The following is a 25,445-nucleotide window of genomic DNA, read 5'->3' as shown; positions in this document are numbered from 1 at the left end:
ACACACACACACACACATATATCCATATATATATATATATATATATATATATATATATATATATATATATCCATATATATACATACATACTGATGAGAGAGAGTCATTGATCGGCTGCCTCCTGCACACCCCCTGCTGGAGATTGAGCCCGCAACCCGGGCATGTGCCCTGACTGGGAATCGAACTGAGATCTCCTGGATCCTAGGATGCTCAACTGCTGAGCCACGTCCGGCTGGGCCAGTTTATATTTTAATTATTATCTGTATTCATATTCATATGCATTTACAGTGGATATGTAGGTCAAATTAAGTAAATGGTAAATGAAAAGTAACTGTTTCATTTACATATGTATATGTATACATGTATATATACTACAAACCAAATGAAAAAGCTACTTTTCATTTTCATATATATGTGTGTGTATATATATAAATATATATGTATATATACATAAGAATGTATATACATAAGTATATATGTATTTCAAATTTGTCTTTTTAATGTGCATTTTTTAATATCTTAGCACCAACTAACTAGCCAAGGGTTAGCTAGCCCTAAAAAGATATAATAAAAGGAGATAGTAAAGCTAGGCAAGAATTAAATATCTACTATGATCAATGCAGATTAAATGAATTAATCACTGAGATTCATTCAGTCATTTGGGATTCACCAAGAATTTAATGAATATTTTACTACATGAATATGATATACTAGTGTTTTTTGGGAAAGTGGGACAAGGTCCATAGAGTTAGACCTTGCCATAGAGTTTGGTAGGAGAGATGGTGCAGAAGTAATTGGTTTATCAATTATTTGAAACTTGGCTGCATTGTGACTTGCATATATCCATACATTAAAACATTTCAGAAAATTTAGTTACCTAGCAGTACCTAGTTATACACTCAGCAAATGTTTATAGAAGGAATAAATAGGTACAGAATTTCCAAATGTCCATTGGCAGGTTATAATTGATTCCACTAAGTTAAAAAAATGGTTTAATGTTAAAGTTAGTGTCTCACGTTATAAATAATTGTGGCAGCGGTATTGTGACAGAGTGACAAAGTCTCCAGTAGTTACAGAGAGACTGTAACAGAGTCATCACTCTAGAGAGAGCTCGAGCGGCACAGCCAGACTGCTTGGGTTTGTGTCCCTGCTACACCACCTAATAAGTATGTGATGGTACTTACTAAGGGGTATAGGCATGTATGTTGTGGGGCTTTTTCTGTCTTCATTTCCCAATATGTAAAATGGGAATTACAGTTTTACCTACTCTTGGGCTTGTTGTAAGAAATGGTTGAGTTTACACATCTTAAGTTAGCCCTTATTTCTTTCTTGTTTTTCATTAAGCGTAAATATTTTCTTTTAAAATGTATGCTATTAATTTCTAGATGATAGGCATGTTTGGGATATACTCTGTATGTGAAGTATTAGTTGACCTTTAGCCATAATAGATTATAAAATATTTTTTAAACAAAGTATCATATAATTAACTTATGATTTATGTATTGCTTACCTCAATAGGGTTGTGTAGCAAATTTTTTAAGGGAAAGTTTTAGTATAATTAACTACTCAAAGCTTTTTTCTTTCCTATACTATTAAAGTTTGCATTTAAAATTTTGTACAAAGCGGTTTTTACAAAAATATCCCTTAAAATCACATGATTTTAATGCCAGTTTTTTTATAATTTAAATTGAGGGAAAGAAAAATCATTCCTAAATGCCATTATATATTATGATTATTCATTTCTAAAATAACATTTTTCTTCTAAGTTTGCAGTTATGGACAATTTAATTAACAGCTTTTAGTACTCATATTGCCTTTTAAAAATAAATCTTGTTTTCAATTTATGTGATACCATTATTTTATTCATTCGGTTGAAACCTGTTTTTCTTTATACCCCACTGATCCCTTTCTTTCAGTATTATTTAAAGGCTTTCTTTTTAGCATCAGGGCAGACTAGAGAAAGTGTGGGAATTTGAGTAAAATCATTATGGATAATTGCCTTTAGGTGAATTTTTTACCCCCTAAACCTCAGTTTCCTCATCTGTAAAATGTGGTTAGTAATATGTATCTCACAGGATTGTTATCAGGACTAAATGGACTAAATGAATGAATGCAAAGAAAAAGGCACATTATTGAGCCCCAGACATCGTTAGGAAGGTGCTTGACACGTTTGGCTTTTGTCTGCTTTCTCTCCCCTCTCCTCCCCATTTCTTTTTCTTTCTTTCTTTATTTTTTTAAATATATCTTTATTGATTTCAGAGAGAGGAAGGGAGAGGGAGAGAGAGAGAGACAGAAATATCAATGATGAGAGAGTCACTGATCGAGCCCAAAACCCGGGCATGTGCCCTGACCAGGAATCGAACCCTGATGGTCCGGATCCACCGCTGAGCCACGCCCGGCCAGGCGTCTCCTCTCCATTTCTCTGTTTCCTCTCCTCTTCTGTCTCTTCCACCTCTGTCCCCATTTCTCCTCCTCTCTCCTCTGCCTTCTAATTAAAACGATTAACCAACTTCTGTGAATATCTATTGTGTGCCACGGATGGAGACATCCTGGAATAATAGGCAAAGTTTCTGCACTCATAGATTTACATTCAGCAGGCAGAAAGGGCAATGAACAGTTGATTAACATGAGAACATCACAGTTAAATGCTGTGATGAAATTGATCATTAATATTCCTCAGGTTTTAGCCCTTGGCCTTTGCCCTTTCTTTTCTTTGTATCTGTGGGATATTTTTTTTCCTTCTGTCATGATTTAAACGTTAGTTGATGACTCCCAAATCTACGTTTCCAAGGAAATTGGTAATACTGGAATACCACTCAAGATAAAGATGAAAAGTGAAAGCAGAGAAGTTAAGTGAGTTGTTTAAGTGTACACAAAAATGGTTAAATGTAATAAAACATTTTTTGAACAATTTCATTATTATTTACACACTGATTAGATTTCCTCCGTGTGATTTTTTTTTTTTGGATTAACTGTTAACTGATAGACATAGTTAACTGGCATTTATTCTATGATAATAAAGATTTAAAACAACTTTAGACTATTACAGTGTAGGTTTATGCTGATGAATTCTTTGAAAAGACAGGAGAAATTTAACCAATCTGAAGAAGAAAAAAGATATTTAGATACATGGCTACTTTGTTATAATAATTATGAATAATTAAATTCCTAAAAATTTCTATTGGTAAATGAATACAATTCTTTATTTTCTCCTATACAGCTATTTTGTTTTTGTTTCTTATATCTATTAAAATAAATCAATCAAAAAGCAACTACTCAGCATATAAACCATCACATAACATGTTTGGGACGTTTCTTTGAAATTTTAAAAAATTATTTAATTTTCTTCAACCTAAAAGAAGTTATTCCAGCCTCTACAATTGAACTAATTTATCTATTTAGCTGAATAGTATTTGTCTTAAAATTTATGTGTGCAGATGTTGTTATCTTTTGGTTTGAATTGCAGGTAGATGTTTGACCTTGCATGGCGAGAAGATTTATATATTTTTCTAGTCTTTTGCCTTGAATTTTGAAAATTGTTTTATGATATATTAATTTCTTTAATTGAAAGGTTTCATAAAGGGAATAGATAATATTATGATTTATTACTTCATTTGGTACATAATGAAAGAATTTTAAGCCCTAATACATTTTCTCTTTTATTACAATATTCTGCTGACAGTTATTTCCCAGTGTTAACATTAAAAAATTGACTCAACTGTTAATTTGTAAAATCATTTGTTTACCATTAAAATCCCAGGGAATGATAAGATCTTAGACGAAGGAAAAGTTTTCTTTGTCTCAATATATCTAGAGACTTTTTAGAGTAGAGGCTAATATTTCCAGATAAGTTTTCAAAATTGCTTAAAAATAATTTAATCCTTGTTAGGAGACACAACTCAATCAGAAAGAATCAATTATACTTCTGTGTATTTCTGTGGTAGGTGTTGAGGGGGCTACAAGAATATAAATAACTTTCAGATGGCAGGGAGCATGATGTCACCAACTCTAGGTAATCAGGCTTTTGTTTTAAATCCTTCGGAGAAAAGACTGTTAGGTTTGGGAATTTGTAAACTTTACATTGCCAGACTTTAGTATAGATTTAATATTTGCTAGTTTATATGCTTGTTTTTATTCACTCATTCATTCATTTCATGCCTTAGTCCCCAGAGTATTTGAGGTAGCTAATGATAACAAAATTCAGCAAAATATAGATAGAAAATAAAATAAGAACAGGAAAAATAGAGGTTGTAGCAGGATATCAAGGCTAGGATTGTAGCAGGTATATTTACTAGACTAGAGCTATTATTATTTTGTCTCTAAGCTTCCCAAAGGCCAAAAGGAAAAGGAAGATAAAGTCATATAACACTTACTATCAAATAAGAGAGAGCATGTCACATTGCAGGAGAGGCAAAGCTCTCCATTGTATTTAGTTCTAATAGAGTTTCTTACTAGAGACTTTAAAACACTGTGATGACAGTGCCCTGGACAATATTATTGCAGCAAATGCAGGAAGATTCAAAGCTGTCTCTTGCAGAATCTAGGATCCCTCAGTGGAAGTGGAGGGTAGACACCAAAATCAGTTCTGTATAGGTCTAAGAATGCAGCTGTCCATGAATTGACTTTATTCAAGAATATAATCTAGACTTAGAATAATGGAAGTACTGGATATGCTTTTAACAGGTCTCTCTTAGTACCATTTTTCTCAGGTGCAGTTTATATGTGAGATGGATAACTGCGCGTATTCCCTGGGAAGAGTTTTCAACTGCAGAGATTCTATACTTGTTGAAGGTGGATCTGTAACGTTAGAAGAGTTTACTAGGAAATTCATTTGCTGATTAAAAAAAATTTTGAAGACCTATATTTTCTTGGGAATATATATGAAAATAATTTTCATATGTATGTAAAAATATCACCCCTAAAAATATTCTAAGCTTGTCTTGGCCCTGGCCAGTTAGCTCAGTTGGTTAGAGCATCATCCCAATACACCAAGGTTGTGGGTTCAACCCCTGGTCAGGGCACATACAAGAATCTACCAATGAATGCATAAATAAGTGGAACAAAAAAATCATTGGTTCTGTTGGTCTGTCTGTCTATCTATCATCTATCTATCTCTCTTCCTCTCTAAAATCAATAAAAAAAATTTTTTTAAAAAGCTTATTTCTTGTTAGGATTAAAAAAATGTTACTGATTATTAAAGGGTACTTATTGATTTCTCAATATTTTCTAGTTGCTTATTCTTAATTTCACTCTGTAGATTTTTTTGTTGGCTTTATGTATAATCACTTTCTATAGATTTTAAAGATAAGTAGTTAAAGAGTGCTAAAAATCTAACTGTTGTCTGAAACATGTTCAACATTTTGGAGGGAGGATTTTTCTCAGCAAATTTTTAGTACCCATTAAAACTTAAAATTTTCCAAAAGCTTGTTCTTTAAGATACACTTACTTTGATCCATTAATATCTGGCAGTTTAAAGCCTCATGTGTTAGGTTGCTCTAATATGTCATTTATGGAGAACTATTAAAAGAAACTGATTGACAGAGTGCTAAATATATAAAATACTATTACTGGCAAACAATCCTGCAAGAAGGAGTTATTCCTACTTTTTAGACAAGAACATTGAAGCTTGAGGAGATGAGTGATTTGATCAGGATCAGAGTGGCAGATTCAAATTCAAAATTTTGTGACATATTTTAAATTCTATCCAAGCAGTGTTTCCTGTTTGCTAAACCAACAGACTGGTAGAGAAAGCTTCCTTCAAATCCTCTGTATGCTATTAAATATATGACCATAGGTGAAGTCACACAGTCTCTCTAAGACAAATTTCCTTATTGGTAAAATGTGGAATAATTCATAGAAATCTCATAGAATTATTTTTAACATTAATGAGATAATGTTTGTAAATGTGCTTAGTGCAGTTTCAGGCATATAGCTAAACTCAAGAAATGGTAGCTATAAAGAAAGAGTAAGTTACTATGATGTCTCCTAGATGTGGCTTTTCACTACATTTATGTTGGAGGCTATATTCCACTTTAACATATTTTACTTCCTTTCCATAGTGTAAATCCTAAAGATAAGAAATTGCCAGCAGGTGGAGCTCAGTGTCAGAGAAACCAAATTTCTGAAATTGAGATATTTTTCACCTATGTTTTAAAAATAAAATTAAATGCACACAGTTTTGAAATTTATATGTGAAGGGTTTCTATATTTAACATGCCTTCTAAAAGGCATCACCCTATAACATAGTTCTTGAATATGTAAAAATAATGCTTTAGTTATTCCTACCATTTTAAATTCTTTGTTATATCTGATAATATATGTGACAGTTCAGTTGTATGAGTAAGACACTTAAAGTGAACCTCATTGATTAAGCCTGGCTTAGAATTCGATCATTTTCATTCAGTAATTGCACTGATAATCTCAAATTTAACTTGTCAAATTTGCCACTCTCACAGTATTCCACTTAGTAAAGGGTATCACCTTTCATCGGCTGCTCAAACCAAAATCTTGAGGTTCACCCTTGTGTTCACTCTTTCTCAAATCTCATATCCACTCCATCAGCAACTTCTCTTGGTGCTGCCTCAAAAATATATCCCAAATCTGCCCTCTTGTCGGCATCAACACTGTGATCTTCCTCATCAGACACACCTGGACACATTGTGACCTGGACTGCTTCGGCCAGACCACCTGCCTGCTCCCTGGCCCTTCCTACATTTTATTTTCTACAAGTAACTAGAGTGATCTCATTGTGATCTTGTGTATCTGCTGCTTATGCCCATCCAGTGGCATCCCTATATGTAACTAGACACAATGCCTTATCATAGCCTAAACTACACGATCTCGTCCCTGCCCACCACCCCTCAGCATAGCCTACCACTCCTCAAATACCACAATTGAGCCTTTCTGATCTTACTGCCCTCTGAGCGTGCCACACTGCTCATCTCAGGGCCTTTCTGTTTCCTGTCTAATACTCTTTCCCCAGTTCTTCATAGGACTAACTGCCTTCTTTTATTCCTTTCAGCTCTAGTGCCCCTCCTTCGAGATATCTCTGTAACTACTCTAGCTAAGCTGGGCCTTCTTATTGTCCCTTGACCCCTGCCATTATTGTTTATTCTAATGCTTCCTTTCACTTCTTAAATAACACTTACTTCTAGTATCTTTACTGTTACTACTACTACTACTGTTTTGTTGGCTAACACTATGTGGTAAGTTCTTCTAAGCATTTCCATGCATTTCTATGTCTTAACTCATTTGAGTATAGTATTTGTTTAGGATGTATATATGTATGTTTTTAGTACCTAGTTTCTTCCCCTGTTGTCCCTGCTAGCTCCCAAAACTGTAGCTTCAAGAAGACAGGCACTTCTGTTTGCTACTCTGTCCTTGGCTTTGAGCAGTACTTAGCACACAGAGGAAGTTCAGTAATTACTTTTTTAATATTGGGCAAGCTCTTAGAATTCATAATAACAAATAGGATAATCATGTATTTAAATCAAATAACCTTCTAGGGGAAAGGGAACATTTTCTAGGAAGAAATCATGCTTCACTGATTATTCTTAGAGCTTTTTTATTTGAAGATAGTAGGGTATATAAAATATTCTACTTAGGTTCTAGAAAAACTTTGACAGTGTTCTTTACCAAGGATTACTAAGTATTAAGTCTCCATTGGATGGGAAATATGCTTTTAACATTGCCCAAGAAAAGGTTTAAAATCAGAAATCAAAGGGTAGGAATAAATATGTATTTATTTAACTGAAAGAGTATAAAGGTCAAGGTGTCTCAGCAATTAAAGATCACATCTATTATGGGTTGAATTGTATCCCCCCAAAAGATGTTGAAATCCTAATACCCAGTACCTGTGAATATGAAATAGTCTGCAGTTGCAGTGAAGTTAAGATGAGGTTATTAGGATAGGCTAGCAATTTTCAACTGGTGTGCTGCAAGAATTTTTAAAACATGCAATACCTAACTATTTAGTCAGGGGCACTGACCTCTTTTCCCTTAGATTGTCAAAAAATGACAACAGTCAACTATCAACATAAACATTCAAACCTGTAGAGAATTGTTGTGAATTTATTTGAGCCAAACTGATGACAATTGCTGAGAAGCAAAATCTCAATGGATTAAGAAAATGCTCTGGAAAGATGGCAGTTTTGCACCTTATTTTATACATTACAATCAAAGAGAAGACATAAGTGGGTTACATGAAACCCATCGGTGATAGATGAGGGAGGCGGGAGAAAACAAAGCAAAGGGGACTGGGTAAAAAGTAAAATGATAGGCAGGCAGGTACAATCACCAGTTAACATGATGATAATGATGAGGGGATTTGTGGTCTCCTCTCCCACGTGGTGCCTGTGCTTTGACCCATCTGGAAAAAGGAAATTACTTTGACATTCCCAAGGTATGCTATCAGAGATGCAAAAAGACAATAGACAGGATCAGTTAAGGTCAAGATTGACTTTCAGCTTACTGATTTTTAGAGAGAGGGGAAGGGAGAGGGAGAGAGAGAAACATTGATGCGAGAGCATAACATCCATTGGCTGCCTCCTGAAGTATGGCCCCTTTTCGTCCACACAGTACAATAGCCTTACAGTGTGAATGCATCAAAATTACACCTACTTTTTGGTTAGGTCAGCAAAAAATATATTTTTTGGTGTGCCGCAGAACTTTAGTAATTAGTTTATGTGTGCCATGAGAGAGAAGAACAGTTGAAAATCGCTGGGATAGGCTGTAATCCAATATGACTGGTGTTTTTTAAGAAAACAGAGACTGACTACAGGGAGTACAGCCATGTGAAGACAGAGGCAGGGACTGGATTTATGCTGCTGCTAGCAAAGAGTTACTTTGGACTAGCAGAAGCTGTGAGACAAAGAAAGATCCTTTCTTAGAAGGTTTGGAGGGAGCAGGGCCCTGCCAGCAACTTGATTTCAGACTTCTGGCTTCCAGAGCTGTGAGAAAATACATTTCTGTTGTGTTAAGCCACCCAGTTTGTGGTTTATAGCAGCCCTAGGACACTAATACAACATCCACTGTCTTTATTATCTATATAAGTGATCTGGAAGACTGCCTAGTGAGGTATCTAAATGACATCAAGTTTTCTAGTTGTGAGGAGCAAAACCAATGGGCACAGGTGATCATAGGAAAAATACCTGAGTTAGCTTTTCTCTGGGCTACACCAAGAAGCAAGAGATCTAGTTTCTCTTGTTTTTATATTCCTGTACCGTAAACATTAATTTTGATTCATTTTATCTCCAAGATTGTTTCTGGATTTAAAGTCCTGTGATTTTATGAGCCTGTGAATTTCTATGCCAGGCACCTAGTAAATGCTCAGTGAATATTGAAAGAATAAATGAATAAAACCATACGGGAAGTAAAAGATAAAAATAGGAAAATGTAAGTAAATTTTTGTAGGTGTAAAAATCCAAATTATTTGTTTAAAATGATCTAGGGAAAAATGAGATCAAGGGAATAATACTGAAAATCAGTATGTATTGTTTTTCTTTTTTAATATATCAACCTATAGCAAAAAGACAAAATTAATAGATTGCAAATGCATCCTTTGAGACTCCTTTTGGGCAAGAGAATACTTTTGATGAGGTAGACCAGAGACCTCACCCAATAATAGTTAATTGCATTGATTCTGGAACGAAGTTGCTTGGATTTGAATCATGGATTAGCCACTAATTGGCCATGTAACCTTGGGCAAGTTAGTTAACTTTTCTGTTCTTCAGTTTTCTGTAAACTAGAACTTGTAATAGAACCTATCTCATAGGGTTATGGTGGGGTATTAAATGAGATAACCTACCTAAAATGTTTACAACAATTCTTGGCTCATAAGAAGCTCCTTACCCCATGTTGTCTATTAATATTTATTAAATGTATCATTTTATAAAATTATTCTCAGAATCTAAAATAGGGCTTTTCCCTGATGGGCATGACAAAAAGGTGAATGGTTGTTATGGACAACAAAATCAAAGTGTAGATATGTTTAAAATAGAGAAACAGAGGAAATTTTGCAAAGAGGTCTTAATTATTTTTTAACTGCATTGAATTGGAAAGGGAGGCAAAGAGTTTAAAGGAAGAGATATGTCAGAATTGTGACCCAGGAAAGTTTCACTGGGGAAGACATTTGTATAGTCTCAGTTGTTCTTTTTCTTTTTTTCTTATTTATTTTCATAAAGTTCCTTGAGCTTTGTTCTTTTTTAAAGAATGTTCTGCATAGTACATGAATGTGTCTGGCATGTGGTGGTTGCATAGTACCTTTTTTAAAAAATGAATGAATAAAACAAGAAATTACATAGTGATTAATAAATGATTATAGAACAAATGATCAAAACAGGAGCCCTCTTTTCAGATTAAACATTTATGGTTTTAAATATCCCAAACACTCTACTGCTTCTCATTGTATGTTGTAAAGCTCAACAAACAATGTTGCAAGGAAATTTTAAATTTTTATTTCTATTGAGACCTTAAAGATCATTTTTGCTTAATTTAGATTCTTTTTCTTTGAATCAGAAGAACTTAAGGCATTGGAGAATTATACCTCGGTAAAATTAATTTAAAAGCACTGGATTAAGAAAAGCTTTGTAGCACAGCAGTTTGCAAGGTTTTGTTTCAAAAAGTAATTGAAAGTTTGGTCTGTTGTCAGAGATCGCAAGATCCAAGTTCCTCTAGCAGAAGACTTCTACAGGTTGTATAGGAAAAATCCAAGTGATTTTATTTAAAAATCAGTTAGAAAATTGACCTATTTCTTAAATAATGGGTCATCACTTAATACATGACAATGTATTTCTTTATTACTCAATAAATCAATAACATTTGTTGGATATGGCAAATCTTTTATCCAGAAAAGAGTCGTATACTTCCTTGCCAACAGGGGGAGATAGTTCCAAATAGGAGATCCAGACCTGTGTCCTCTCTAGCTGGCTTTAGGCTCAGAGGGGAAATCTATGGACAGACCAGCCTCTGTGGGCCCACCATTGCCAGCTCTTGGCTGAGATTTGAGATGGAGAAGAAAAGTAGATGTTCCTATTGTGAGGGTAAACTGGATCTGAGTTCTGACTCCAAAGCCTGTAAAATGTGTGTGAAGAACAGCTCTGAGGTTTCCACTCCTTCCACATCAGAAGTCAGAAGAGATCAGGTGAGGGGGAGGCTGTCTCAGGCCCGCGCTAGTCAGGCCCAGAGGCCACCTACGCCTCCAGCGGGTGGGTCATGTGCTTTATGCAGCTGCTTCAAATGGGAAGAGGAATTTTTCTCCTGAATATGACAACAGACAAAACTCACTGGAAGGAATACTGTATTATCACTCAGATGCCAAGCCAAGCCCATCAAAAGAATGAAAGTGGCTTGTTTTTCACTTCTGTTTCATTTTACTTTTCCTTTATTCATCTCTCGGATTTGAGAAAAACACGTGCTTTCTACTATTCCAAAACATGGGGAGGGAGAAGAGTGCGCTTTTGTTAGATATCTGAAAAGCATTGCCCAGTTCAAAATCTGTCATGGTGTTAAGATAGCTGTTTTCCAAATTTCAGTTTCTTTACTGGATGGTGAGCCCAATATTACCTTATTCTCAATTTCTGTCAGCAAGGGAAAATAATATTTTTCTTGATAATGATCAGTGCTCATATATGATAAAGCTTTTCAATGTGATAGGTAACTGCGTAGTTCAATATTAATTTTATAATCAATTCCTATTATTTAGTAACCTAGAATGTACTTTCCAGTTTAAACTCAGTTGCCTGCAATCTCCAAGTCCCCTAATTAATGCCCCTTTATTTTAGGCTGTAATTTGTTCAGATTCATTGTATTAGGAAAAACAAATTCTGGCCTTCAGATAAGAATGGCAAATGGAAAAAAAGAAAAAAAGGATGTCCAATGATTATACATCGTCATATATTTTTTTCTTATATTTAAGGAGAGTTGTAATAAACATAAGTTTGTGTTTTAATGTTACCGAATTAAATATCTACGTTGTGGTGTTTCTAAACATTAGTATCCTGTAGTCATTGGGTAAGTACCATTCATAAGTTTAAGAATTATTTCTTATATTTGTAAGTGTTGTGCTATCTCGATTTATAGAGTCATAAAAAATTTAGAGGATGTGGAATCCATTGGTATCCTCTTGTCCAATCTATCATTTTATATATAATAATGTCTCTGACACCCAAGATAATTAGTGACACACACAGCTAGCTAGTGACTTGTACTCAGCCCTGAAATTTTAAAACAATTCAACAGTAAATATTTGTTGAACTCTCATGCCTGTGACCTTCCACCCATAACCATGATGATTGGTCTTTGGTTATTAGCTAATGATCACTTAAATATAGTGATATTTTTGGACTTAAGATAAATCTATAAATACACTTTTAATTGTTTAAACATTTATTGTTGTCAGTCTGTTGAATCAGATGTTACTGCACTCACTCAGGCACACACACATTCAGATTCACTTATATTAGCTTATGTGGTGATTTCATACCAGAATTAATTGGAGGAGGGTTTTGTCTTATGGGGTCAGTGCTTATCTCCTTTCATAGGCATGTCCTGACTTTTGTTTTTATTATCTGATATTATTTTTTGATGTTTCTAGGGAATCCTTATCACTGTAAGTCACATACTGACTCATGAGGGCTAATTTTAGACAGGAGGCTTGTTTTTTACCAGAAACTCAGATTCCTTTTGGAGATCGGACCAGGTCCAGGCCTAGTTTGTCGTCTTCTGGTGAGCTCCCCGCCCCCCCGAATCCCATGCTGCTCTTGCTAACCCTCTGCTCTCTCCTTCACGTATCGTATGCCATACTAATTCTGTATTGTATATGGCAGATCCATTCTTGACTATATTCTCTCTTCCCCAAAGCATCTTCCTCTAACTCTCCATCTTCTCAAAGTTGTTTACTGTGGAGTCTTAGTCTGGTAAGCAAGCTTCCTTTCCAAGTACAGGTTACTCAGTCACCCTCATTCCGGAAAACAGCATCGAGAAGTGGTCCTTACTGCTGCCTTCATTATTCCTTCACCCTTGTGTGAAAGCCTCTGTGTTGTCAAGCCTTTGGAGTTTGTACTACATTCGCTCCTTCAACTCTTTCCTCCGTCTCTTCATTCCTCTTCATTTACCAAAGGGTGTATTCCCCGGTTCACTGTCTTTTTCTACCCTTAGCCATTTGGAATGACTTCAGTATTCAAGTGAAAGGTCCACCCCAAACCTTAGTTTCTGTGTTAATTAATCTAAAAATAGTATTGACTGAGAGAGCGTAGCTTGTAAGCAACTTCAGGTCAAGAGACTTTATTTTTTTTAAAGATGAAAGAAAGCTCTTTGGCCCTTGGGTTGTTCCTCTTGAGTAACTGGTACCAGCTCTCCTGGTACCAGTTACTCAAGACCTCCTCTTTCAGGAGATACATAAAACCTTCTTTGGGTGGGTTAATTTTAGACATTTTTTTGGCCGTGTATAGCTGAATGCAATGCTGACTGAAAGAATAAGTAAAGTTTTAGTCAAAATGGGAAAATATGACTCAGCATAGTGCTACTATTTTCATTGTTGTTTGTTTGTTTATATGTTTTAAAAGGTAATTGCTTCTAGAATACAGAACTTTCTGTGACACTAAAATTACTAAGATAGAAGAATTTTAGTGTGTTAATAGATGTTATGGTAGATTCTAATATTTAAAAAGCTGGCTACCACAATTTGCATTTATAAATTTGTAGAAGATATATATATATCTGTAAATATGAAATTTAAAGGCATGGTATTCTCCCTCCCCTCAGTTTGCTAGTTTCTGATTGAATTCATAGGAAGACTTAATTGTTCCTGTGGATTGGCAGCGTATCACAAGTTGTGTTAAAGTTGTACACATATATCATTATTTGGTGATGTTATAACAGTACTTATGAAAATAGTTAAGTTGGTGAGTTCTTGAGTTTTTTTTTGAGGATTTAATATTTTTAATAAGGACAAAACACAGATTTAATTATTTTAAGGGCTATTTTATATGTTAGGAGAAAACCAGATAATTGTACATATTTCAGATTATCCTTGCTAATTTTTAAATTTTATATTATTGCTTTATATGCTTAATTTTTAAATCATTTCTGACAGAAGATTTAGTCTAACTATGAGTGGCATAATTCTTATATAGCATCTCCTTTGCAAATATGCATTGTATGTGTGTCCTGGGGCAAGTTATTTTGCTTCCTCTGACCTCAATTTTTAAAAATCTATTGTGAAGTGAAAGGTTGAAGTAGAAAATTTCTAGCTTAGAAGGTTCCTTCTACCATTGATTCCATATAAACAGTTTTATTGTATGACATCTCTGTGAAAAAGAAAGTCATAGAATAAAGACTATAGCCCAGTAATTTATAATAGTGATTTTCAATGTTAATCTTTTTAATACATGCCTTATCTGTACAAACTTATTTTGATCAACTTATTTTGTCTTGGGAGTGGGTAGCCTTTGAAATTCCTTCTTTCTTTGCTGGCCCCTTATTATAGGAAACAATATTGGACCACAAAATATGAAAAGAAACTTCAAACCACATGTGCTAATTAGTGTGAAAATAGATGTTAGCAAAGCAAATGACAAAGTTAGCCAGTGCTCCAGCTGCTGCGCTGTAGGTGAATGAAAAGCCAGAGGGAGAAAATCCTGTGACCTTGCTACTGCTCAGCTGTGAATACTGCTGTGTAGTTTCTGAAATGATCAGGGCTCCTCCTGAGAAAAACTGTCTTAGGAACTGCAGCTATACTTTTGACAGTGGATTTGGGGGCAAAGTGTTGTTTTAGTCAGAGATAAGTTTCTAAAAATGAGCGGAAAATGAAAGATTAAAAAAGTGCATATAAGCACATTTTAACATTATTCTATAGAATTTATGAGAATAATGAGAATTTTTGCCAGATTTCTATATTCATATCAGGGTGATTATTTTCTTATTTAAGAGATATAGAGTCAAGAAAGCAAGTTGAATGATGTGACATTTTACAACCTATATTTCACCAAACTCTATTCTGTTATATTGTAAATTTTCTTATCATTGTTATTTTAAGACAAAATTTTAATCATTTAGATGTTTCTTTTGCACATTTGGTTTCCAGTTTCATTATTTCAGAATACAAAATGTTTGACTTAGCAAGGGGGCTGTCTTTCTCTTAATAAATACTCTTAATATGTAAGCATCGAAGAAAAAAGACAGCATGACAAACTAGGTTACCAGGCAGTGAATACTTCTAAAATGATTTGTCTTTAGTCAGAACCCAATTGCTAAAATAAATCATTTAGAAACTGTGTTAATACTTATATTTTATATCCTAATGGAAATAGAAACTACGTTTCCTTCATTCTCCCCAGCAAATCAACATCTTCAAAAGGCAAAGTTATTTGTTTGTTTATAAATGCATTCCTTTTATGAAGGACATATCAATATTTGCAGTATTTCATTTACATTTTGGAGTCATCAACAGCATAGAATTTTTTTCAGGAGACAATCTTCTCTGGGGTTATAATTTCCCTGTAGGTATAAAATCCCTTCAAATTTCATGGCTGCTTTGCATAAGTAGTCCCGAAGATATTTGGCACTCAGCCTGGAGTTGGAGCGTGAATACTGTTATCTTTTTCTTGATTCTCACTGCCTCCTGATTGGAATAAGTATCTAACTGTTCCTACCGGCCACATAATCACTTTCATTGTTCCTTCCAAGAATGTTGTTAGATTGCGTTTATTTTCAGAAGTCTGTGAGAAATAGTGTTTGGCTGTTTTAATGACTTATTATTAACAAAAAATTGTTCCAATGGCACCTTTCACTATAGTTCAACTCTCCACTGGGGGTTAAGTTCTGAGGGCACCTCAGGGGGAATGTGACTAAATGCCTAAGGGAAGTAGCTGTGGTGGCCTGTCTGTTACTATGAAATTCTTCTTTGTTGTTGTGTTTTGTTTTGCAATTACAATTGACATTCAATATTATTTTATGTTAGTTTCGGGTGTGCGGCATAGTGGTTTGACATTTATATAATTTATGAAGTACTCCCCTTGATAAGTCTAGTACCCAGCTGGCACCATACATAATTATTACTATATTATTGATTGTATTCCCTATGTTGTACTTTATATTCCCATGACTGTTTTGTAACTACCAATTTTTACTCCTTAATCCCTTCACCTTTTTCACCCAGCTCCCGACCCCCATCTCATTTGGCAACCCTCAGTTTGTTCTCTGTATCTATGAGTCTGTTTCTGTTTTGTTCGTTCATTTATTTTGTTCTTTAGATTCCACATGTAAGTGAAATCATATGGTATTTATCTTTCTCTCTCTTATTTCACTTAGCATAATACTGTCTTGGTTTGTGTGTTGTCACAAATGGTAAGATTTCATTTTTCATGGCTGAGTAATATTCCATTGTATACACTCACCACATTTTCTTTATCCAGTAGTCTGTTGATTGACACTTAGGTTGTCTCCATCTCTTGGCTATTGTAAATAATGCTGCAATGAACATAGGAGTGCATATATATTTTCAAATTAGTGTTTTGGATTTCTTCCAGTAACTATGCATGAATGGAATTGCTGGGGCATATGGTATAATTCTGTTTTTAATTTTTTGAGGAACCTCTATACTCTTTTCCGTAGTGGCTGCAGTAATTTGCAACCCCACCAACAGTGCACCAGGGTTCTCTTTTACACTATGAAAATCTTTTGTCTATGTTTTTTCAATGAATAATTCGATGCAATTGATTGGAGAATTGGATAGAGGTTACAGAATTTTTAAGATGAAAATTTTATTTAGTTCACTGTCTTCCTGTTTACTTACGTGGAAACTGAGAGCCAGGGTAGTTGGGTAATTTGCCCAGATTCATACTCTCTATCCCATCTGACATCAGAATCTTTCTACTTCAGTGCCGCCTTTAAGAGCCATGCTTCGAGAACTGTTATATATTTTTTGGTTGATGTTAACTTGTTACTTACTACCGCATCTAGATGTGCTGTTATTTGGAAAAGCTGTTAATTTTTTTCAGAATCACTCCAGTCAGCAAAACCTCAATTCTTGCCTTTTATATCTTTGCCTGTGCTTTACTGGGCAGGGGATGGAGGTAACCTGAGAGCCTATTTCACTGCAATTTGAGAGTTTCAGTGAATAGTAACTTCAAAATTTGATAGGTATGGTTTTACTGTAACTGTAAGTAATTTAGGCATTGTTTCTTACAGAGCTTTTAAAAACTAATAATAGGCAAACTTTTAATCATTATGAAACAATCTCTTAGTTTTATAGATAGGTAAGTAGGTAGATAGAGATATCGAGAGACCCTACTTCATTTAATTTTAAAATAATGAAAAATTATTCTTAAATGGGATATGAAATTGATACTGCATTTAGAACTTTTCTTTCAAGATAGACTTATAGCTCTACTTATAACATTTTCCTGGGCATAGCATCCAAATATTATTTCATAACATGAGGTATTATTTTATAACATTCCCTCTCCTTTCCCCCTTCACTGGCCCCCAAGTATATCCACTCTGAAGGGCTGTCCTTTGTCATAACTAATCCCTGTCTCGTTAATCTAGAGAAGGTTCTTTACCTTATCAATATTTGAGGAGGGTATAATGAGTGTATCATTACCAGCCCTGGCAGGCCTATAGGCACAATTAGGCACTGTATTTATGGTAATTGAAGGGAAGCGTTTAAATATTAACTTTATTTTCTTAAAGTAGCCATTTAATTCTTTGATACAAAAATCAGCCTGTCAGTGAATTTAGCCCAGCATGATGTATTCAGAGCAGATATGTAATGCTATGTAGACTGGAGCTTTGGCAAATGAGTCTCATGTCTTATTTGTAGAAATATGGGCACCAAGCGAGCTGATACTGGTTACTGTTCTATACACTATTTGCATTTGATTATCCCTGTATAAAACTTTACATCAACTGATTTAAAGAGTAACTTTAAGTGAAAGGGTAGTTTCACTAATTGTGTCCCTTCGAACACACTATATGATGCTTCATCACTTAATATAAAGGAAGCAATTTTTGAAGTCTTTTTTTATCCCACACCTGTACCTATATTAGACTTATCTAGTATTACATTCTTAAGAAAATGTTTTTTGTTTTGATATTATTGAAGGGTTTTAAATGGTTCTCTTTACTTTCTTAGGGTTTGACGCCCAAGGTGTTACTTGAGGAAAGCTATTTTTACCATCTCAGTGACTTATTAAATCATATACAGATAAAATGCTTTCTAATACTTAAAGCTCTCCCCTGAGTTTTCTACTTTATGCATAACCTCCCATGCAGTTTTCAGTTCTGTTCTCCTGGTATTCATACATTGGATCGTACCCTGTCTATTATTTTAAGAGCATTAACTCAGAGAAGCTTGCTGCTTTGTTGTAAAGCTTTCATTGCAAGCAGGTGAGGTTAGCACTTTCATTTCATCTGTCTGTCAGCTGTAGCAAGATCAACAGCAGTGTTACTGCTGCTACTAGCACCACTGCCACCTCCACTACCACACAGAGTCAGGGGGAGAAGGTCCCCAAAGGAATAAGAAGAAGTGTGAATTAGGCTGGGGACTGAGGAACGATAGCTACTGTAGTGCTTTCCAATATGTGTGCTTGACACCATCATATATTTCTTCATAATTTTACTTACAGAGCAACTGCTGTGTATGCCTTGCTTCCTACTCTCGTCTTCCACAGCCTGGCTATACCTTTTATCAGGTTTTACCTTCCCAAACGGTTTTATTTTCGAAGACTTCCCAAGCACCAGAAATAGATAAAAAAAGAAAACCCAGAACACCCAAGTTGAAGATGAACATGCGTTAAAGAAAGGCCACGAGATTCCTTTAGCACTTCAGGGCTATGTTTCCTCCAGCATTTCTTGTGCTCAGTTACAGTGATTTTTGCTGGAAAGTAAAACTGAAGCTGCCGCTGGGATGAAGGCTCTAGAGGGCACGCTCACATTCCAAAGGCCATCACCGTTAGGGCTACAGGAAAGATTTACTTCTCAAAGGGGAATTTTATTAAATATTTACATGCGTTCGGCATGTTAATTTTTAATCACTTGTAGTAATTTACTTGTAAGTGCCCTCTGAAGTTTTCTATTATTTTTTCCATCTTATAGATGTTTGAATTGAGGTACAGATAGTGATTTATGTAGGATCACCAGCAAGCTATATATGATGATGATGAAAAAGATGTTGAGATTATCTGTCCCGTGAGATTATTTCAAGTTATTAATATGCACGTGTTTGTAGAATAATAAGAACTATTAGAACCGTAACTATTAGAATGCAAAGTAAATAAAGTAAAAGTAGGTAAACAGAGAGACAAAAGTTGAATTTTGGATTTGAGTTTGAGTTCGTTAGGTAGCATATGGCTCAAAATGCCTACGTTTATTATAGACAGAGACATGCACTAGGTACTGGAGACACAGGAAACAAAAGATGTTATCTGTGGCCTGCTTTAGTTATTTCCTACTGACAACTGAAACTGAGCATCATTGCTGATGGAAGACATGGGAATACAGTACTTGGCAGTAGGGTCTCTTGTCTTTTGTCTGCTGCCAATTAGCAGCTGAAATGTCATCGGAGGACTCACCGGTGCGTCCACCATGGACCCTCACACGCTCTTTTTCTCACCTCCTAGGTCTCCTGATGTCTTCCTCCTTTCTCTTCTACACTTTTACCTACCTCATTCGTTCACTTGTGTTTGTAAAAGTGAATCTACAGATTTGAAATCTTAAGGAGAAGTTTCCTTCAATGGTGGTATACGATCCTCAGAAATACGCCTCCTGTGGCAAACAGCAGTCTGGGTGGGCGGCCCTTAGTGGTGCACTCTCTCCTCCTCTGTTGCCGACATTGCCATCATCATCATGTGAATCTTTGGGAAACCTTCTAGCTTCTTAAGTGGAATTCACTGTCTAAAAATGTGTTCTATATATAATTCTCCTCCTGTTTTCCCTTTTTCCTTTTTTTTTTTCCTTGAAAATCCCTCATGACCACAAGTGCTGTCTGAAATCTTCTACGTGAGACTGGTTTTTTGTAGCTTGTGTCTTTTTGCCCCCTGCATGTTAATATTTGGTTTACCATGAATTTCCTTTGTATTTGTTTTTGCTCATCTTATGAATTTCTATTTCTTTTTTTACTTTTTCCCAATGAAGACATTTATTGAGAGAACAGGAAAATAAAATACTATAGAGTTTATATGCATTTTGTTTTTTGTCATCTTTAATGTTAGGAAGTTTACATTTTATTTAGTTGGAAGACATGATGGATGGACATGAGCTGTGGATAAATACCTAAATACCTAGCATCACTGTGTATGTATACTGGATATTCACTATTGCTGAAGGCTTCTTTCTTAATCTCTCCAGGAAAGGAAGGAGAGGCTATCCAAATTTGAGACTATTCGTCATTCAATTGCTGGAATAATTAGGTCTCCAAAATCTGCATTGGGCTCTTCAACAGTAAGTAGGATGAACTCTATGTGCTACTGAAAATAGTCATTGCCTAGCTCTCTCTGATATACCAATGAATATCATATGTAAATTTGTCTTTACAAAAGGAAAAGTAAGTTCATATTTTAACTTTTTATATGTATATGAGTCTGTGCATGTATGTAATAGTAAAACCCTTTGTAACATTGACGTAGGAAGGAAAGAAAGAAACTTCTGTTATAGACTTCTTGTACTACAAATAAATATTACAGGAAGCATTTTATGAACTTTGGTACTTTATTAAAGGAATACTATAAGCAAATCTCTTTTCCAGTGAAACATATTTTTATAATACAGATTATTATTTATGCATTTTTTACATATATCTTTTTATATATGTGTTCATATTTTTTAGAACATTAAATTACAATATTGAAATGTTTGAAATTTGGGTTTGGCATATTACAACAGTGCATAGAATATAAGTTATCTTTAGTAATAGTGGCTATAATCAAGCAAGATAAAAAATATTCTTATTCCATTTATATGGTAAAAATTTAAAGTACTTTTTCACTTCATAACCTATAAAACTTAATTGTCAAGCTTTTTATTCTAGCCATGCCTAATTGGCAATAGAGCTTTACATTGACATCTTATTGAATGCTGGTCAACACAACAATATTCAGTATAAATAATTACATGCTTTCCCCCATCTCTCTCAGTTTCTACATAACATCTTAATATTATTTCTTACTTTTAAAAAATTTTCCTGTTTGAGACAATGCAACCTAGTCTTATTTAGAAAAAGAAACTATTCCCTAACCATAGATTAGTTAAATTTTCATTCACATTTTGGATTTATTTGCTATAATTCCTTTTTAGTATGTAAAACATGCTCCCATATTTATTTCACTCATGCAACAATCTCTTATATATAAGTAAGGTAATCAGCAGGTATTGTAACAAAAAGTAAAATTATATTTTTATACAAAAGAGATTTACTACTTACATTTCAGCCTTTGATGTTGCTACTGTTACTTCCCGTATACAGCAGTTCTGTGGGAATAGGGAGGGAGCTGTGAACTAACGCAGACCATGTCATGCGGCATTAAATAGCAAGTGAAAATAAAAACAATTATAAGCAAAAGCAACATGATAGAGTAAATCTCTTTCAAGGCCCATTTCCTACTCTTATTTTCTTTCTTTTCTTTCTTTCTTTTTTTAATCCTCATTGGAGGATATTTTTTCCATTGTTTTTTTCAGAGAGAGTGGAAGGGGGAGAGAGAGAGAGAGAGAGAGAGAGAGAAACATCAGTGTGAGAGAGACACATTGAGTGGTTGCCTCCTGCTCGCACCTCAACCGGGGCCAGGCCTGCAACCGAGGTACATGCCCTTGGCCGAAATTCAACCCTGGACTGTTCAGTCCGTGGGCTGATGCTCTAACAACTGAGCAAAACCAGCCAGGGCCCTACTCTTATTTTCTTAAGTAATTGATCTGCAGTTTTACAGATAAGTAGTAGTTCATAGGACTTGGTTTATTATGATTTGACATCAAAATAAGTGTAGGAGATGATTAAGAATTTATAACAAGTTCTAGAGACTATACAAGGACAGTTTTTAAAAACTTTTATTTGAAGAAAATGTTGAGGTGAAATATTTTAAAACGTTTTTAAGAAGAAAAACTAAAATAGATTTTGAAAAGAAATGTTCCAATACCCCAGTTAGCTTTTCATAAAATTATTAAACATTAAAAAAGCCATTGAACTACATGGCATAGTTAAGTTGTCATTAGCTTACCTTTATTTCATTTAGATCAAAGGCCTTTATACCAGCAACTAATAGCTGTTTATTAGTGTTCTAATTTATGAAAGGTGCTGTCCTCCACCCCCAATTTTCCTTTTTGTGTGTTGTAAGATCAAGCTTGACAAGTAAAATGTTTTAAATACTTGAGAACCAAGGCCCATTAAAAACTCAGGGTTTCCTTCAGCTTTATTCTTAGATATAAATGTAGGAGAATGGAATTTAGAGCTTTAGAAGTTTAGCTAGTGACAGAAAAATAAGAATTTATGATTGTGGAAAGGGGCTAACACTCCGCATGTCTCTGCATGTCTGTTTTCCCCATAACCTGGGGTGCTAAGTATCTGGTGCCCTCAAAACAAGTGTCTGGGAGTGCAACAGTGGCTTCTGAGACTTAACGTTACATATATTGCTTTTAAGCCCATAGTTATGGGAACTTCAGCTTTTGGTTCTAAGTCAGGGTTGATCAGAAGATGAGAGAAGTTTTGTTTTTTAAGACACACTGATTTACCTCTAGAAACAGAGAGAAACCCAGTTAGCTCATTTGATAGAGTTACATAGGGTTGGCTATCCTAAAAGGGTGCTAGGTATATTATGCCCAATCTTAATGAATTAATGGTATAAACCATAACTTTTTAAATATCTGAAGGTGTTTACATGTTATATTCTCCATTTTAAAATGGTTTTTACCTTATTCTTAAATAAAATTACTAAATTGACAGTGACTGATATTGGCAAACCTTTGGTGTTTACAAACTGCCTTTTCCTGACATGAATTGAAATGCGTTTCTCACAAAACATGTGCTTCATTTGGATGTACAGTGTCGTCTGTTCTTTAAAATAAATGATCAACATCCTGGAAGCTATGAAATGCCCATTGCTTCTAAGCAAATGCTCCCTCTGAAATTGAGAATTCTTGTGAACGTTCACTTCCTTGAGGCCCAGTGATCAATTTGTATCTTCATGATAAAGGCAGTTATTATTTCCTTAAGTTAAGTGCCCTTTGGTGTTTCCTGATTTATTACAGATCTCATGTACTAAAAAGACTGAGGCAGTCTGTGGTTTATGACACTGTTACTCTACGAATAAATGTACACAATTGTTTCTCTAAGTCATTAGGTATCCTACTTGTTTGGAGAAGGATGTTTTTTCCTCAAATACGTAGGTAACTAAAGTCTTGAGTCTTAATATGTATGTGAAGGTTTCAGGTGTTAAGCATGATAATCTAAGATGCATTGCAATTTAGGCATTTTCTGATACAATATAGTATTTTTTTAGAGTATTCTAATTTGGTAAAAGTAAAATAGAAGGGAAATTTTTAATTACTACAAATGTTTTTTTTCCCTTTATAGAAGTCTCTACAACATGGCATAGTTAACCGTATTTAAAATATTTTATGCTGATATACTTCACATAATGTAGAATTCACCGTTTTAAAGTGTACACTTAGTGGTTCTTAGTATACTCACTGCACTGTGCAACTGTCATCACTACTTGCAGAACACTTCGGTGTCCCCAATAAGATACTTCATACCTATTAGCAATTAGTTTCAATTGCCCCCCTTTCCCATTTTCTGGCACTCACTAATCTATTTTTGATCCCTATGGATTTGCCTATTCTGGACATTTGATATAAATAGAATTATACAAGATGTGACCTTTTGTGTCTAGTTTCTTTCAGTTAGTACAGTGTTTTCAAGGTTAATCCTTTTTATGAGTGAATAATGTTCTATTGTATGGATTTATCACATATTTTGTTTATCCATTCATCAGCTGATAGATATTTGGGTTGTTTCTACTTTTTAGCTATTATGAATAACTCTGCAGTCAACATTTCTGTTGTCATAATGTTTTCATTTCTGTCAATTGTATGCCTAGGAATTTCTGGGTCATATGATAATTCTATGTGTAAGTTTTTGAGGAACTGCCAAACTGTTTCCACAGTGATTGCATCATTTTACATTCTCACCAACAGTATATGAGTGTTCTAATTTCTCCACAATCTCATCAACACTTATTTTCCATTAAAAAAAAATTATAGGCATCCAAGTGGGTAAGAGGTGGTATATTATTATAGTTTTCATTTGTTTTTTTCTGATGACTAATGATGTTGAACATCATTTTATATGCTCATTGACCACTCATGTATGTTCTTTGGAGATATGACTATTTATTTCCTTGGCACATTTTTAATTGGGTTGCTTTTTAAAAAAATTTTTTTTTAATTTATCTTTATTGTTGAAAGTATTACAGATAACCCCCTTTTCCCCATTGATCCCCTCCATCCTACATCTGCCCCGTCCACCCCTCAGGCCTTCACCACACTATTGTTTGTGTCCATGGGTTATGCATATTTGCATATAAGTTCTTTGATTAATCTCTCCCCACCCCCACCTTCCCACTGAGATTCATCAGTCTGTTCCATGTTTCTGTGTCTCTGAATTTGTTATGTTTCTCAGTCTATTTTGTTTATTAGATTCCACATATGAATGAGATCATGTAAAACTGAATCTGGAAGAATCAGAAAATTTGAATAGGCTAATAACAACTGATGAAATTGAAGCAGTAATAAAAAAACTCCCAGCAAACAAAAGTCCTGGTCCAGATGGCTTCACAGGGGAGCTTTCTAATTCTATAAGTTGTAGGGTTAGAGAGCTTATCAAAAATTTTTCTTGCTTTTTGAGGCAGGCCTGTAGTGCTATGAAGTTCCCTCTCAGGACTGCTTTAGCTATGTCCCATAGATTTTGGGTTGTTGTGCATTCATTTTCATTTGTTTCCAGGAAGTTTTTGATTTCTTTCTTGATCTTATTGGTAACCCATTTATTGTTTAGTAACATGTTATTTAGCCTCCATGTGTTTGAATGTTTTGAGTGTTTTTACTGTAGTTGATTTCTAATTTCATGCCATTGTGATCTGAGATGCTTGATATGATTTCAATCTTCTTGAACTTGTAGACTTGTTTTGTGTCCTAACATGTGGTCTTTGAGAATGATCCATGTGCACGTGAGAGGAATGTATATTCTGCAGCTTAGGGTGAAATGTTCTGTAAATATCAATTAAATGCATTTGATCTAGTGTGCCATTTAGTCATTGTCTCTGTGTTGACTTTTTGTCTGGAAGATCTATCTAGTGAAGTCAGTGGAGTGTTAAAATCCTCGACCTTGACTGTATTGCTGTTGATCTCTCCCTTAAAGTCCTTCAGGTTATTACTGATAGGTCCTTATTTATTGCCATTTTAAT

General features: G+C 34.7%; 1 protein-coding gene across 6 annotated transcripts in view; it reads left to right on the top strand.

Moving 5' to 3' along the window:
* FER (FER tyrosine kinase) overlaps positions 1 to 25,445 on the top strand; it is a 315,987-nt gene that overhangs the window by 106,817 nt on the left and 183,725 nt on the right. For all 6 annotated transcript variants that reach the window (XR_013998437.1, XR_013998438.1, XM_081132190.1 and 3 more), the window contains one exon: positions 20,347 to 20,439. Coding sequence is in view for 4 of the 6 variants with exons in the window: in XM_081132190.1 (XP_080988316.1) it covers positions 20,347 to 20,439 (93 nt within the window). In the remaining 2 variants the exon portion in view is untranslated. The remainder of the gene's footprint in view (positions 1 to 20,346; positions 20,440 to 25,445) is intronic.

The sequence above is a fragment of the Miniopterus schreibersii genome (genome assembly GCF_964146895.1).
Source record: "Miniopterus schreibersii genome assembly, chromosome: 3".
Classification (NCBI taxonomy): domain Eukaryota; kingdom Metazoa; phylum Chordata; class Mammalia; order Chiroptera; family Miniopteridae; genus Miniopterus; species Miniopterus schreibersii.
The sequence above is the reverse complement of the archived record's forward strand: the minus strand, read 5'-3'. Positions and strand labels throughout refer to the sequence as shown.